This window comes from Podarcis filfolensis (genome assembly GCF_964270895.1).
Source record: "Podarcis filfolensis genome assembly, chromosome: W".
In the NCBI taxonomy this organism is placed as follows: Eukaryota; Metazoa; Chordata; class Lepidosauria; order Squamata; family Lacertidae; genus Podarcis; species Podarcis filfolensis.
The window spans coordinates 2,486,758-2,503,288 of record NC_139619.1 but is presented as its reverse complement, the minus strand read 5'-3'; the positions used below and the strand labels follow the sequence as shown (position 1 = coordinate 2,503,288).

The following is a 16,531-nucleotide window of genomic DNA, read 5'->3' as shown; positions in this document are numbered from 1 at the left end:
GCTACTGTGAGCTAAACCATGGTTTGGCTTGCATGTGTCTTCTGGACTTGGACATGTGGTTCAAACTTTAAGTGAGGCAAACCACAGGCTTAAGTTTGGAAAACTTGCTGTAGCCCAAACCAAGACCTAGCTCACAGCAGTAGAATACTGTAAGCAAAGCCATCACAGTCTCCTGTTCTGCGAACCCACATGCTCACACTAAGCCATGGTTTGGCATTGTATTAGTGTGAACTAGGTCACAGAAATCTCGGAACGGTCCGTTCTGGTGAGAGATGCACCTTTGTCCTCTCCTTTGCCCCACAGTCTTCGTACATGAAGGAGCTTAATGAAGATCAAAGGACAGCTATTGAAACTGCTTACACCTTCGTGATGAAGCTGCCTTCATTGCCCAAAGTTTGCTTGATCCATGGGCCACCTGGGACTGGGAAATCTAAGACTATCCTTGGGCTCCTTTACCGAATCCTCAGCAAGGTAGGGCAGGTTGGTAACACCCTGCATGTGCTGGTCCTTGTAAGATGTGTGAGAATATCGAGAAGGCTGGACAACAAATGGCATTCCAGTAGTAATATAATAATAATAATAATAATAATAATAATAATAATAATAATAATAATAATAATATAATTTATTTGTATCCTGCCTTCCATACGCAGCTTCCAGCGTATATAAAGACGTAGTAAAACATTAAGCCTTAAAAAGCTTCCCTATACAGGGCTGCCTTCAGATATCTACTGAAGGTAATATAGTTACTCATCTCCTTGACATCTGATGGGAGGGCGTTCCACAGGGCGCCACTACTGAGAAGGCTCTCTGTCTGGTTCCCTGTCACTTCACTTCTCGCAGTGGGAACCGCCAGAAGGCCCTCAGTGCTGGTTCTCTGTGTTCATGCTGGATGATGGGGGTGGAGACGCTCCTTCAGGTATACTGGGCCAAGGGTGTTTAGGGATTTAAAGGTCAGCACCAACACTTTGAATTGTATTGGGAAACATACTGAGAGCCAAGGTACACCTTTCAGGACCAGTGTTATATGGTCTCGGCAGCCACTCCCAGTCACCAGTCTAGCTGCTGCATTCTGGATTAGTTGTAGTTTCCAAGTCACCTTCAAAGGTACAGATAGGTAGCCGTGTTGGTCTGCCATAGTCAAAACAAAAAAAAAAATTTCTTTCCAGTAGCACCTTAAAGACCAACTAAGTTAGTTCTTGGTATGAGCTTTCGTGTGCATGCACACTTCGTCAGATACCTACCTTCGTATCTGACGAAGTGTGCATGCACACGAAAGCTCATACCAAGAACTAACTTAGTTGGTCTTTAAGGTGCTACTGGAAAGAAATTTTTTTTTTGTTTGTTTTGACCTTCAAAGGTAGTCCCACATAGTGCGCATTGCAGTAGTCCAAGCAGGAGATAACCAGACCATGTATAACTCTGGTGGGACAGGACTTCCGGGTTGGTGCCACTGTTTAATGGCGGATTCCCTCCGAGCTCCGGAGGGAATCGGCTCCGTAGCGTCTGGGTCTGGCCGCTGCGGCGAAGCGGGGACCCTTAAAATCACAGGCGCGGATGCCTGTGAACACAGAGACTCGGCGGGCACCATTTGCGCCCCCCCAATCCGCGACGGAGCCTCTTTAAAGGCTTTGGAACGGAGGCAGGGTAAGGCGTGGTGCTGAGAGTACTCCCTCGCCTACGGAGTGAAGCCGCAAGCCATTGACAGAGAGCGCCAACTTCTTCTAAGAGTGATTGGATCCTAAAACATCAACCCGTGAGTAATACGGAGATTGGAACTTTAAAAAATTTCTTATCCTGGATTTGGAACGAGCGGGAAGGGGCTAAAAAGGAAGTCCACCCCCCCCTCTTTGTAAACAACTTAAAGCAAAGGACTGGGCAGCTAAGGTCGAGAGAATCTGTTTTTTGCTTTTCTCAACAAAGATCCTGACCTCACGGTTTGGACATTATAAGAAGATATTCTGGAGGATAAAAAGAATTTTGGGAGCTGAAACTACACCCCCCCCTAGACCCGGGAACGTCCGATGAGAAAGCCTGTTGCATGGAAGATTTTGACAGCTGTCAAGTGAGCTGCTAGTCAGCTAGTTGTCAGCTGGAAAAAGAGAACATTGTTTCTGCTGTTTTTGCTGGTTTATTCGGGATAACTTGTTGAAAATAAGGTTGATACAAAATAACTGGACTTTTGGTTTTTGAGCTGAAAGGAAGATTAAGGAATTAAATCCCCCTAGAGGGGTAACAAGGATACTACATTACAAAAATGGCTGGAGTGTCTAAATTCCAAGCAGAATTGGACAGAGCACTGGTTCTCTTGGGAAACTTACAAGATGAGTACGATGCTTTGTCTACAGAGGTATCGCTATTACACTGGACAGTAAACAACAGCTTGGAGTCTGATAAGGATTTGAAACAGGAAGCCTATTCAACTGAACAAATAAATGAAACCGAAAGCGTAGACACGATGGAGCAATATGTTCTTTTTGAAGAAAACGAAGGAGGAGATGGAGGTTTGCAGGAGTCAAAGGAGAGCTACAATATGAGGCCTGACATGATGATAAAAAAGGACAATAAAAACTGGATGCGGAAAGCCTGGTTTGATTGGGAATTTGGAAAATGGAGAGATCCTCTTTTGAGGAGATCTGAAGACCTGAGGATTATAAATTTGTTGAAGGTGGAAGCTGGAGCTGTGGGGACATTTGGATTTGAAAGAAATTTGAAACAAGAGTTGGAATACCCCATAGGCTTTGCTTTTGCTTTTAAGTATGGAGGACTGGCTAGAAGTAACACCGATTCTGTTGGGCCGGAGCCCCTCCGAGACCTGGGGCTTAACATCAAGGTCTATCAAAGAGACCGGCAGAAAGGAACTGAGAGAGACATAAGGGCCTCGGACCTGAGATCTCCAGGCTAAATAAATAATATAAAGACTGATGGATATTGGTTGGGGACTGGAACCGGGAGAAGGGTGGGTGGAGGTTGGGAATCCAAAGGGTACATAAGGATAATTTGCATTGCTTTATTTGTTCTATATTTTGTTAGTGGTAAGGAAATTGGGTAAACCGTGGAAGGGAAATTTTGGTCGACCTTAGGAAAAAGGTTTAAGAATAAATTAATGAGGTATAAGTATTGATGAGTAATTTCAATAAGGTGAAACTGGTTTTTTTTTCTTTTTTTTAAATTAAGTGAAAATAAGGCTGTTAAAAATAAATGGAGGAAATGGAAAAAAGAAATAAAGTAAAATAACAGTATGTTAGAATAAATGTTTAAGTTAAGGTGAAGAAATAAGTTAAGGACTTGCTGAATTGACAATTTAAATTGGAATACAAGAAGGGGAGGTGTGAGGAGGTCTGAGAAACAAGGTTGAGGAAAATAAGTATCAGAAACTGTATGTGTTTTTTCTATTTTTCTGTTTAGTTTTGAATATGCTTTTTTGTGTTGTTTTTATTTTGTTTATTTTTTTTGTTTTTGTTTGTTGTGTGTTTTTTGAAAATACCAATAAATATTTAATAAAAAAAAAAAATAACTCTGGTGGGACAGTGCGCAGGCAGGTAGGGTCTCAGCCTGCGTACCAGGTGGAGCTGGTAGACAGCCGCCCTGGACATAGAATTAACCTGGGACTCCATGGACAGCTGTGAGTCCAAAATAACTCCCAGGCTGTGCACCTGGTCCTTCAGGGGCACAGTTGCCCCATTCAGGAACAGGCTGTTGTGTGTCACATGCCTGTTTACTTTCAGCACTCGCTGGGAACTTCCGTTTGCATATAGCTTTTGCTTTGCTGTTTTGCTGAACACGAAGGGATGCAGACATGTTTTCCTTTGTTCCTGAACTATGCTGAATAAATGCTGTACATTATGCTTGCACATCTCTCTGTCTGCCTCTTCTGCTGTGAGGTGATTTACACACTCCGCTGACAGAGCATGCACGGGTCTCTAAACGTATCTGAGGCTTGTGTCACTGTTTGATGCTGTTCCAAGGGAGACCGGCTGCCAACTGGTGGCTGGAGCCAGCTGGGGGCCTGTCTGATGCCTGCCTGATGCCCCCGATTCCTGGCAGTATCCCAACAAAAGGGTTTTGGGCCCAGATCCATGGCGCTTACAGGAGAGTAAGACTGCTGATGGCTCCCAGCAGAGACAGAGATATGTGAAGCTGATTGTCCCGGCCACAGCTAGAAGGCTTTTGAAGTCTGTGCCAAGAACCAATTAGGCCAGAGAGAGAAGCACGCTATGTCTGATTTACGACGTGCTTAAGATAAGGCTGATTGTAAATTGTATCCAGTTCTAAGGCTTGCGTGAAGAGCAGGAATGGATCTTTTACAAGTCTCAGATGGGGTTCCGTGCCCAAAGCTTAATGGCCACAGTTATCAGACCTGGGCAAGGTACTGCAAGGCCAATTGAGAAGGCTTGGTGTGTGGCACACTGTTTCTGAGGACCCCCAAGCACCTCTGATTGATGCATGGGTTGTACAAGATTCAAGAGCCATGGGGGTAATTCTGCTCTCAGTAGCTCCAGAAGAGTTAATTACCCTGGCTGGCAAGACCAGCTCGTGTGAGATGTGGGAGGGGCTTCAGGCCTCACATCTCCAACAAGAAGCTAGGTCTGTGTTGCTTTACTTCAAAAAGCTGCACAAGAAGTGTTTGGAGCCGGGGGGGGGGACCTCAGAAGTCATGTCCTAAAGTTACAGAATTGACTCAAAGAGGTTTCAACATGCCAGAATCTCTGTTTGCAATCCTTATCCTGGATTCTTTAGATGTGAGCTGCCGCGCTGTGGCGAGCCAGCTGGCAACTCTTCCTGCGCAGGAGCTCACTGCTTCAAAAGTTTTGGTGACCTTGCAAAACGAATATGATTGGAGGAATGCAGCTGAACCAGCTTTTGTGCTTCAGGGGGAGCAGTGTGGGAGAGCATTCCAGCCTCCAGGGGGAGCCAAGGCGTTGGCAACTGTGAAGTGCTGGAACTGTGGAAATCAGGGTCACTTACAACGTCATTGCCCAAAGGCTGGAGGGAAACAAAAGAAGAAGCCTGCAGATGGCCAGAAGCAGGGGGGCAAGAAACCCAAGCTGGTGAAAAACAAGGCTTTGTTTGCTGGAACTGCTTCTCCAAAGGCCAAAGGCAGATTGGCTGTGGATTCAGGAGCGTTGACGCACGTAGCGAAGGATCGGCATCTGTTTATTTCCTTCACACCTCAGGATGGGGAAATTCAGCAGGCTGATGGTAAGACTCTGAGAGTTGCAGGAGTCGGGACAGTGAAACTGGCAAGTCTGCATACAATCATCAGCAAAGTACTTTTTGTTCCAGATTCTGCAGACAATTTGCTCAGCATCCCACAGCTGACTGAGCAAGACTTTGAGATTTCTTTCAAGAAGGGCATCTGTGTCATCAGGAAGGGTAAAGAGGACATTTTGCATGCAAAGTTTGTTGATGGCTTGTTCTTGATAACTTATGATGACAAAGCTGTTGGTGTGTCTAATGTTGAATCTTGTTGTGTTGCACAAACTAACAAAGTTCTTCATGCAGGATGTATTCACGAGGCGCACCGAAGATTTGGTCACATGTCTTGGCAGGCACTGGCCAAAATGCCTGGGTTGGTTCAGGGTTTGAACATCAAGCCCTGTAAGTTTCACATGAAATGTGTATCTTGTGCAGAGAACAAGGTGAAGGTTGCTCCAAAAGGCAAGGTGTCTAGCAGACAGGCTTCCAAACCCTACCAGCTAGTCCACGCAGACCTGGTTGGTCCACTTGCTCCCTCTTTGGGTGGAGCAAGGTACTTCATGGTTTTAATTGATTCTTTTTCTAGGTACATTCATGTGTTTATGCTCCAGCAGAAGTCAGAAGTGTTTCCTAGGTTCAAGGCATTCTGTGCTTAGTTGGAGAATGCTCACAGTAAACGCATTGGCTGTTTGTTTACTGATCGAGGCGGTGAATTCACTTCTCAGCAGTTTGAAGCTTTCCTGACTGAGAAGGGACTCCAGCACGACCTCTCAAGTCCCAGATCTCCATGGGAGAATGGACTTTGCGAGTGGGCAAACCAAACTTTGCTGCAAGGCCTAAAAACCTTGTTGCATGGGGGCCACTAGGGGGTGCATTGGAAGATGGCTGACAATAACATTTCTCCGACCCACACGAGGTAATTTGGAGGCTATGATGGGAGTAATTTGCCTCCCTAACCCCCCCAGGATGGTGGGGGGGACGGCCCTTGCCTGCTGTGCCCTATAACACCCCCGAATTTGTGGGGATGGGGGCACGAGGCACAAAGCCCTCCTGTGGGATTTCGGCACTCCTGGACGCCGTCCCTGATTCGCGCCACTAGCTGCAAGAACTTCAAAAGAAACAATTTGGATGAAGCGAATGCACATATTTCAAGGAAGAAGGGGGAGTAAAGACTGCTAACAGAAGAGATCTCTGATAAAACAAGACAAGAATAAAACATGAGAAGATACGCCAAGACACAGTACGGCAAATGACTGATGGGGGAGGGGGAAAAAACTTTCCTTTCTTTTCTTATGTGATTAAACAAGAATCCCCTCCCCTCACGAGTCAGAAATGTCGTTTTAAGGACTTAAGCTGTGGATTTAAGGCTGTGTGGAGATAAACTTTCGAACCAAAGCATGTTTTAAGAAGAGCGTGGAATGTATAAGAGCTTTGGAATGACGCAGTTAAAAATGCCGTTGCCATATTGGGAAGTTCTGTCGGAGGTCTTGAGTCTGGGAGGAGAAAGAGAGAAATAGAGCTGTTTATATATTGTGGGTTAAACTCCTCAGAGGGACTTAAGAGCGACAGTTTTGCGAGATTATGATGGAAAGAGCGATGTTATCTGTCAGGGAACTGTCATCGGAAGAACCGGTGGTGCAAGGGCTCCCAGAGGTTGAGAGAGACTTATCAGCGGAGGAGGGAACCAGCAGGGGGCGAGAAAGAGCTCCAAGGGAAAGCGAGTCAGAAGAATGGCTCAGAGACAATTCCAGCGAGAACAGCGAGGAGGTTTCAGGACCTCCTATAGGGACACCCACTCCTCGCCGGAAATTGTCACGTAGAGAGTCCAGAAGACGTGTTTCCGTTAAGGAGCTGTTATGCTGGAAGAAATTCCGTAAACGCCCACTGTCGGATTCTGCCAGCGACTGACGGAGCCATGCTTATGGAGCTCCGTTACAGACAGTGGTTTGTGGACTTAGCCAAACACTGAGGGACTAGGAACTTTACGCACAAGCAGCTCAACATCCCATCACAGCAATCCGACAGTCCCTGAAAGCCGCTTGTGCAGAGAGGCATCATGAGCAACCCAGCCGGAACCGGAGAAGCAGGAGGAGCTGGAGCCGGTCCAAGCCTGCAAACGGCGAGGCTCGATGAGAGGAGGGCTCAGGATGCAGAAAAGGCAAAGGCCCCCCCACAAACAAGAAAGATGCCAGGATTGGTGCAGAAGTTTGGGGGGGATCCCAGGAACTATCAAGCCTTTAGGACAGAGATGCAGTATGCTCTTAATCTGCAGTTTGATGACTTTCCCGACGAGGAATCGCAAGTGGCGTTTGTGGTTAGCCATCTCGAGGGGGAGGGGGAGAGACTGGGTTAGACCCCTGATGGCAGGGCATAATGAAGTCTTGAAAGACGCACGGAAGTTTTTTCGCGCCATGGACCTGATGTTTTCCAGCGACATTGAACAGGGAGTGGTGCGCAGACAGTTGATGGCTTGTAAACAGGGGAGCCGATCTGTCCGTGAGTACTGGACTGAGTTTACTATGTTGATACACAAATTGGGGTGGGATCTGTCAGCGGAACCCATTCAAATGCTTTTCGAAGAGGGACTTTCTTCGGCTGTGAAAGACGAACTTTCCCGGGCGCCCAGGGCCGAGTCTATGGACCAGCTGACCAAATCAGCGCTGACCATTGGAGCACGCCAGGAGGCTAGAGCCTTGGAGAAGCGGGAAGGGAAAGGGGAGCGTTGGAGGGATTTCTGCATTCCAGAGATTCCGGAGCCAACTTTCCCGCCCGCAGAGCCGATGGAAGTTGGAACAGCGCGCGCGCGGGCAGTTTCAAATCCCAGTGAAGGGCGGAAGAAGGAGGGGAAGAGCCCCAAGAAATTTTATCTCTGCCAGCAGCCAGGTCATTTTGCCAGAGTCTGTACACAAAGAAAGGAATGGCAAGGGATGGCAGGAGCTGTTGGGGGGAAGGAGGAGGAAGGGCAGGACCAAGTAAAAGCCAGCGCCTGACTGCCACCATCAGGGCACAGCAGTCAGGCCAAGGAGCAGTAAAAGTGCCCACGCCGGAACCTCCGAGACCAGCCCTAGTGATAGAGGTGTTGCTAGAGCTGCCAAACGGACATCCCTTAAAGATAAGGGCGCTATTGGACTCAGGCAGCTCCTGTAATTTTATGAGCAAGGAGTTTGCAGCAGAACACCAGATACAGACAATCCCTTTAAGCAACCCCTTGCAGGTGACCACGATCGATGGGAGAGAGCTGTTGGGAGGAGAAGTCAGCTTACAGACAGTCCCAATGGTAATGAGGGTAGCCAGGCACACCGAAAGAATAGCGTTCAATGTGGCCACCTTGGGAGGGGCTCCCATTATTTTGGGGATGAGCTGGCTAGCGTTGCATGATCCGCTAGTGGGCTGGCATCAGAGAGTGGTCTCCTTTGGGTCAGCACATTGCCTAGAACATTGCAAAGAGGGCAAGGCTCCAGAAGGGGCAAAGGCCTTTCTAGCAGGAACAGAAGTAACGGACAAAGGAAAGGTGCCCAAACAATACGCTGACCTGAGCAATGTCTTCAGCGAAAGGGAAGCAGACAAACTACCACCGCATAGACCCTTTGACTGCCAGATCAATCTAGTCCCTGGAGCCCAGCTCCCTGTGGGCAAGCTGTATGCCATGTCAGACAGGGAAATGCAGGAGTTGAGGGAGTTTATTGACAAAAACCTGAAGAGAGGTTTCATCAGAGAGTCCAGAGCGGTGGGGGGCAGCCCAGTGTTTTTTGTGGACAAAAAAAACACGGATAAACCTAGACTTGTAGTGGACTTCCGGAGCATAAATGCAGTGTCGGAACCAGTGGCTTTCCCCATGCCCAGGATTGATGACATTTTGACCCGGGTGAGGAAGGGAAAAATTTTCACTAAACTGGACCTAAGGGGGGCATACAACCTGATACGGATAAGGAAGGGGGATGAATGGAAGACAACAATGTTCACCCCTCTAGGGGCTTTCGAATATCTCGTTATGCCCTTTGGATTACAAGCAGGCTCAGCATGTTTTCAATCGTTCATGAACCACGTCCTGGGACCTCTGCTCTACAAGAATTGTGTGGCCTTCCTAGATGACGTATTAGTCTATTCAGAGAATGAGGAGCAGCATGTAAAGGACGTCAGAGAAGTGTTGAGCCGACTGCAAGCAAACCAACTGTGGGTGAAATTAGAGAAGTGTCAGTTTCACACCAAGGAGGTGGAATTCCTGGGGTACCGCTTGTCAGACAAGGGATTAGCCATGGATCCAGGCAAGGTCCAGGCGGTACTGGAATGGAAGACACCGAAAACGAAAAAAGATGTGCAAAGATTCTTAGGGTTTGGGAACTTTTATCGGAAGTTCATCAAGAACTTTGCCCATTTAACGGCTCCCATCACGGACTGTCTCAGCAGCAAGAAGAAATTTGTTTGGACGGCAGAAGCGGAACAAGCATTCGAAGAATTGAAAAAGGTCTTCGCTTCGGAAGAACAGCTCCTGCACGTGGATTTACAAAAACCCATGAGAGTGGAAACTGACGCATCAGACCAGGCGGTGGGGGCGGTGCTTCTTCAGCCGGGGAAGGATAAGTCGGAGTGGAGACCGTGTGCCTTCTTCTCGCAGAAGTTAAACAAATCCGAGAAGAACTACACGGTATATGACCGAGAACTACTCGCCATTCACGAAGCGTTCCGGAAATGGAGACACTTACTAATTGGTGCACAACACAAGGTGCAAGTATGCATGGACCACAAGAATTTAGAGTACTGGAGAACGGCACGAGTGCTCAACCAACGGCAAGTGAGATGGGCACAGGAGTTCTCCAAATTTTATTTTGAAATTTGCTATGTGCCAGGCCCAGAAAACGTCAGGGCGGACGCTCTCTCACGCAAACCAGAGTATTTGGAGGGGGAGGGAGCACCCGAAGAGAGACATATCATCCCAGAGGACCGCTGGGTGTGTGGGGCGGCGTTGGTGGGGCAAAGGGAACTGGTAGAGGAGACGCAGAATGATGAATACGCCCAGAATAAGCTCCAAGGTCTAAGGAGGGAGGGAGAAAACTCCGGAGGTTTTGAAGAAAGAAACGGGGCATTGTATTACAAAGGGGCACTATATATACCCGAAGGGGAATTGAGAGGGAGAGTACTCAAACAGATGCACGACAGCCCTACAGCAGGGCATTTTGGGCAACACAAAACCATGTGGTTGGTTACCAGGGAATTTTGGTGGCCCAGGGTGAGGGAAGATGTAAGGGAGTATGTAAGAGGGTGTGACCAATGCCAGCGAGCCAAGGGAGAAAGGCGGGCGCCGGCGGGGTTGTTAGAACCGTTGCCCACACCAGAGGGGCCATGGGAGGCGGTATCGATAGATTTTATGACTGATCTGCCGCAATCCAAGGGGAAAACCGCCATACTGGTAGTAGTAGACCTGTTAACTAAGATGGGCCACTTTGTAGCTTGCTCACATGCAGTCACGGCGGAAGAGACAGCTAAATTGTTTGTAGAACATATTTTTAGACTGCATGGCGCCCCCTTGAGGGTGGTCTCAGACCGGGGCAAACAATTCACGTCCAGGTTCTGGAGGAAGCTCATGAGCTTACTGCACGTGGAGGTCAATTTTTCGACTGCCCGGCACCCAGAAACCAACGGGCAGGCGGAAAGAGCAAACTGTATCCTCCAACAATACCTGAAGTGTTATGTCAATGACAGAGAGAACGATTGGGTGGAAAAGTTGGCGCTGGCGGAATTTGCCTACAATAATGCGGAGAATGTGTCCACTGGGATGAGCCCCTTTTTGGCTAATTATGGGTGCCATCCCAGGGCATTTCCAGGGGGAGGAGGGGAGAGATGGAGCGTCCCAGCCGCAGAACTTTTTGTAGAAGAAATGGAAGCGATCCATCGTCAACTCCAACTCAACTTAGAAAGGGCCAAAGAACAATATAAGAAGCAGGCAGACAAGAACAGAAGGGAAGGTGAAACCATAAGGGTGGGGGATCAGGTGTGGCTGTCCACCCAAGGACTGCCGTTCAAGGGGGGTTGCAAGAAATTGAGACCCAAAAGATTGGGACCATTTGAGGTCATTCAACAGGTTAACCCCGTAGCTTTCAGACTCCGGTTACCAAACCACATGAAACTGCACCCAGTATTCCACAGGTCATTACTGTCACCGTATAGGGGGGAAAAAGAAGGGGTTTCCCCACAGGGACCAGTCTTAGAAGAGAGGGAAAGCAGCAACCATGTGGCGGAAATCCTCGACTCCAGGTGGAAGGGTAATCAGGTGGAGTATTTGGTAGTGTGGGAAGGGGAACCGGAGTCAGAAAACACCTGGGTAACGGCAGAGGAAGTCAATGACGAGGTCTTGATCGAAGCGTTCCATCAAAGGTTCCCCAGGAAACCTCAGTCAGTAGCGAGGTTCCGGAGGGAGTACTTTGGCACCACCGACGAGGAGGAGGAATTGGAAGGATTCACGGGGTCTGAGTGGGAAGAAGGAATAGATTCCGAGGAGGATGAGTACTTAGAAACCCGAAACAGCAACCGGTGGAGGAAAATGTTCGAGACTTCGGAAGATGAGGGAAGTTCTTTCAGGGGTTTTGCTCCCTCGCCTCCAGCAGAGGAAGGGAGGGGAGGGGGTGGAGGGGGCCCTGGAGGGGAGGTGGATGTCAGGGAACTGTCATCGGAAGAACCGGTGGTGCAAGGGCTCCCAGAGGTTGAGAGAGACTTATCAGCGGAGGAGGGAACCAGCAGGGGGCGAGAAAGAGCTCCAAGGGAAAGCGAGTCAGAAGAATGGCTCAGAGACAATTCCAGCGAGAACAGCGAGGAGGTTTCAGGACCTCCTATAGGGACACCCACTCCTCGCTGGAAATTGTCACGTAGAGAGTCCAGAAGACGTGTTTCCGTTAAGGAGCTGTTATGCTGGAAGAAATTCCGTAAACGCCCACTGTCGGATTCTGCCAGCGACTGACGGAGCCATGCTTATGGAGCTCCGTTACAGACAGTGGTTTGTGGACTTAGCCAAACACTGAGGGACTAGGAAATTTATGCACAAGCAGCTCAACATCCCATCACATTATCTATGAAGGAGATGATATATGGAAACCATCTCGATTTGAGGATTGGAAGAACGGAAAATTCACACAGGATTATTATTACTATTGGTGTTTATCGGCTTAAGGAGACTATCAGAAGAGATCATAAAGAAAAAAGAGAAAATATATGAACAAGATGTGATGTGGAAACAGCAAGATAAGATGGGATAGAATTATGAACTCTGGACTGATTTGGACTGATTTGGACTGATTTGGACATTAACGCAGCAGCAAGAAGATGATCAGAATTCCCCTTCGGATCTTGAAATATGGGTCCCCCCAACAAAATTTAAAATTCGGCTTTGTAATTCGGAATTTATGTGATGTGATTTAATTTGATGTGATTGGCCAGTTAATAAAAATTATTTAAGAAAAAAAAACCACCTTGTTGCATGATGCCAATCTCCCTGAGAAATATTGGCCGGAGTCTTTGAATACTTTTGTTTATACGTATAATAGGAGACTGTCATCGCCTATTGGTTGTGCTCCCTATGAGAAGATGTTTGGTAAGAAACCTTACGTCAAGCACATGAGAATCTTTGGTTCTGACATGTGGGTCCACACCCCACAGAGCAGCAAGCTTGGGAAGCGTGGGGCACATGGTTTGTTCATGGGGTGCATACAGGGTATTCATGACTGTCCATTAGGTTCACAAAGAGTGTTGAGTACAATCCTAAGTGGGGGGGTGTGTGGGAATTTTCCAGAGTCACTCAGAGGAGGATGAAGATGATGAGGAAGCTGAGGATGATGATCAGAGTTCGGATTCTAGCTCAGTGGGCGGCGCTGCTGCTGCTGTCAGCGACAGTGATGACACAGCAGACTACAAGAGCGCAAAGGCCTCAGTCAGACCATCTGATGCGTCTGACATTGAACTGGAAGAACCCCTGTTCACCATTGGCCACTTTTCTCCTAAGAAGGAGGAGATGAGTGCAGAAGACTTGCATCTAGCACGCAGATCTGAAAGAGCCACAAAAGGCAAACCTCCAAAGAGATTTGCTGATGAGTTTGCTAAGACAGCAACTGCTGTTCTTGGTAGCTCAGAAAAGGTGTGGGAACCTTCAAGCTTCAAAGAGGTCCAGGAGTTAACCCTGAAGGATGCTGAACCATGGCTTAATGCCATGAAGGCTGAAGTTGATTACTTGAATAGGAACCAAACCTGGGAGCTGGTGCCAACAGTCCCAGGAATGAGGCTGGTTGGCAGCAAATGGGTCTTCAAGGCCAAGACAGACCAGAATGGCAAGGTTGTCAGGCACAAAGCCAGACTGGTCGCCAGAGGTTTTTCACAGATACCAGGACAGGACTAGAAGAAGAAGAAGAAGAGTTTGGATTTGATATCCCGCCTTTCATTCCCCTTCAGGAGTCTCAAAGCGGCTAACAATCTCCTTTCCCTTCCTCCCCCACAACAAACACTCTGTGAGGTGAGTGGGGCTGAGAGACTTCAAAGAAGTGTGACTGGCCCAAGGTCACCCAGCAGCTGCATGTGGAGGAGCGGAGACGCGAACCCGGTTCCCCAGATTACGAGACTACCGCTCTTAACCACTACACCACACTGGCTCTCCAATACCATGAGACCTACTCACCCACTGTCAAGTATGAGAGCATTAGACTAATGCTCAAGATTGTTGCAGAGGAGAAACTGCACGTTTCTCATCACGATGTGAACACAGCTTTTTTTGTACGGGATTTTGGGGGAGGAGCTGTATATGCTTCTACCTGATGGAGTGCAGGTACAGAAGGGAATGGTCTGTAAACTACGGAAGTCCCTATATGGCCTCAAGCAGAGTGCCAGGTGTTGTGACACAAAACTCACTGAGACATTGTTTTCTCTAGGTTTTCACCAAGGCATGTGTGTTTGTCAAAGAGGAGGGGCAAAACAAACGGTATTGTGTTTTTTTTTTGATGATCTTCTTTTGTTTTGGAAGAATCAGGCTTTGTACCAAAGCACCCTAGCTCAGCTGAAGGAGCACTTTGACATGAAGGATCTTGGTGAGGTATCCAACTATCTTTCTCTGCAGGTGGAGAAGGACCAAGCAGGTAATTTTCTGGTACACCAAACATAGAAAATTGCTGGTGTATTAACCAGGCTGAATTTGGTTGATGCAAACCCAGCAGAAACACTGATGGTGACAGTCCCCCACCCACCTCCTGCCCCCCTGAAACAGTACTTCTGTCTTGTCAGGGTTCAATCTAAATCTTTTAGCCACCATCCATCCTCCAACTGCCTCCAGACACTCACGCAAGACATTCACCCCCTTCACTGGTTCTGGTTCTCTAGCTGTCTCAGTGATTGTTTCATCGCCCTCAGCTCTGGAGAACATCACGGGGCTGTCCGGGCTCCATTCAGTTGGAGCGCTTTGGAGCCAGACAGTCGATAGCCCTGGTTAACTCCGCATTCCAGCAGTCCACCAGGGAATCCGCTGAAAGGCCATCAACATGGGATAAAACATTCCCTACCACTCTCTGGAAACCATTTTGTGAGAAGTGTGTGTGGTTGCTCACGAAGATAACAGCCAGGACTCCCACCTGTCTTTTACAGGTTTTATTGAGTGCAAAACTATGTACAGTCCAGAGGTCCAAAATCAATGTCTGCCTCAATCACTAGCAGATTCCGGAAGTGCCTTTTTCCTGTTTGCCCTCCAGCATAAAAGCCCGGGAAAACCCCTCTCCCCCTCTTTTCCTTACGTGTAATTCCCTGGCAAAAACTATGCGATGGAAGAGGCACTTCCAACTCCCTGGGAGCGGTGTCGTGGCTCATCTCAGCCTGACTGAGCCTTTGCATCCTCCCCCCCTTTCTCTCGTCATCCGTTTCTCCTAAAGGCTCGCTTTCACCAGACTGACAAGGTGCAGCTGCTCAACAAAGGAGGAGGCTGTCTGTACGTTCCTGTCTGTCCCTCCCTTGAAGGCAGACCCCTGACACATTTGGATCCATTAAGTGGCGGGGGCAGACCATCCAAATCGGTCCCACCTCCCTGCAGAGGGGAAGGGTCGCGGAAAAGTGATGGATCGCAGAAAAGTGAAGGATCGCAGGAAGTGATCCGACCATGGCACTTCTTTTGTTTTCGCTTTTACTTAGTGTTGGGATTCAACTGCTGGAATTTGCCCTGGGGCCCCCTGCAAGCCCCTGAAACTCTGAGCGTCCTCCGATGTGTGCAGCACTGAAAAAGGCATCTCCCTTCTTCTCCAGGGTGCTCCAGCAACATAAATCAGCTTGATTTATGCACACTATACTTCTAGCGTTACGCAGCAACAAGCGTGGGACTTTGTAGACCTAAGCTACTATTTATTTACACTCTATATACAGACTGTTAGGATCGTCCTACTCACGTGTAGGACACTGGCAGAGACACATGCCTGACTGGCATGTTCTCTCCCTCCTGGTCAGTCGTTCGGGAGCTTCAAAAGCTTTCTTCAGCCCAAACATCACAGTGGCTGATACCAAGAAGCATCAGCACACTTAGGGATCCTACAGAGTATTTGCAGTTTGCGTAACAGAACTCAGTAGCACAGCATTTTGGCTAATCTACTTTTATTTACGTATAATATTTCCTCTTTCTTATCAGACAGCAAAAAGAAAAAGAACAAAAACCAATAGTCCCACTTCACGGAACACAGTAACATAAACATCCTGTCTCCGTCACTTCCCATACTGTGGAATGAAAACATACACCATCATGTGATAAACAACAATCCCATGACTGCAGACACGGAGCAAGAATCCTAACATCCTCCCCCGATGCATGAGCAGTGTTGTAGTCATCAGTGTAACTGCAACAACCATACAGATGTCATACACACAGTATACCCCTGTACCATCCGTTCCACCCTTGGAACTACATGCAACTGGATTGGCCTTGGGCCTTACCATCTTGCACTTCTGACTAGTCTTGGCGTCATAGTTCTCCTGACTATCAAGAAGTTTCACACCTGGCTTTGTTGGGACTCGAACCCTAGCCTCGTTCCTCTCCTCTCTGAGGAATCGGTGTTGGCACACATGGCCTTTGGACATGGTTCAGCTTTCTTCTCCAAGGAAACAGTGTCTACCCTTACAGCCTTTGGGTGTGGTTTCCCGTCCTTTGAGGACAAACCCTGTATCCCTTTCAAGACTTTGGATTCCAAGACCTGTGTCGAGCCACTAGCCACAGCTAAAACTGCAATAGCTGTGTTAGCAAACTCCTGAGCATACCTGGTGGTAGCTTTCTCAGATCTGTACACCAGGCGCATGTCTTTCACTGTATCAGTGGAACTCGCCTCACTTT

General features: G+C 48.1%; 1 protein-coding gene across 1 annotated transcript in view; it reads left to right on the top strand.

Annotated features, from left to right (window-relative positions):
* The window catches only part of LOC310753752 (putative helicase senataxin), a gene marked incomplete at its 3' end in the record, with an annotated part of 215,300 nt that overhangs the window by 158,055 nt on the left and 40,714 nt on the right, over positions 1–16,531 (top strand). Inside the window, exon 12 of the mRNA XM_083595096.1 lies at positions 304–471. Within this exon, the coding sequence (XP_083451222.1) occupies positions 304–471 (168 nt within the window). The remainder of the gene's footprint in view (positions 1–303; positions 472–16,531) is intronic.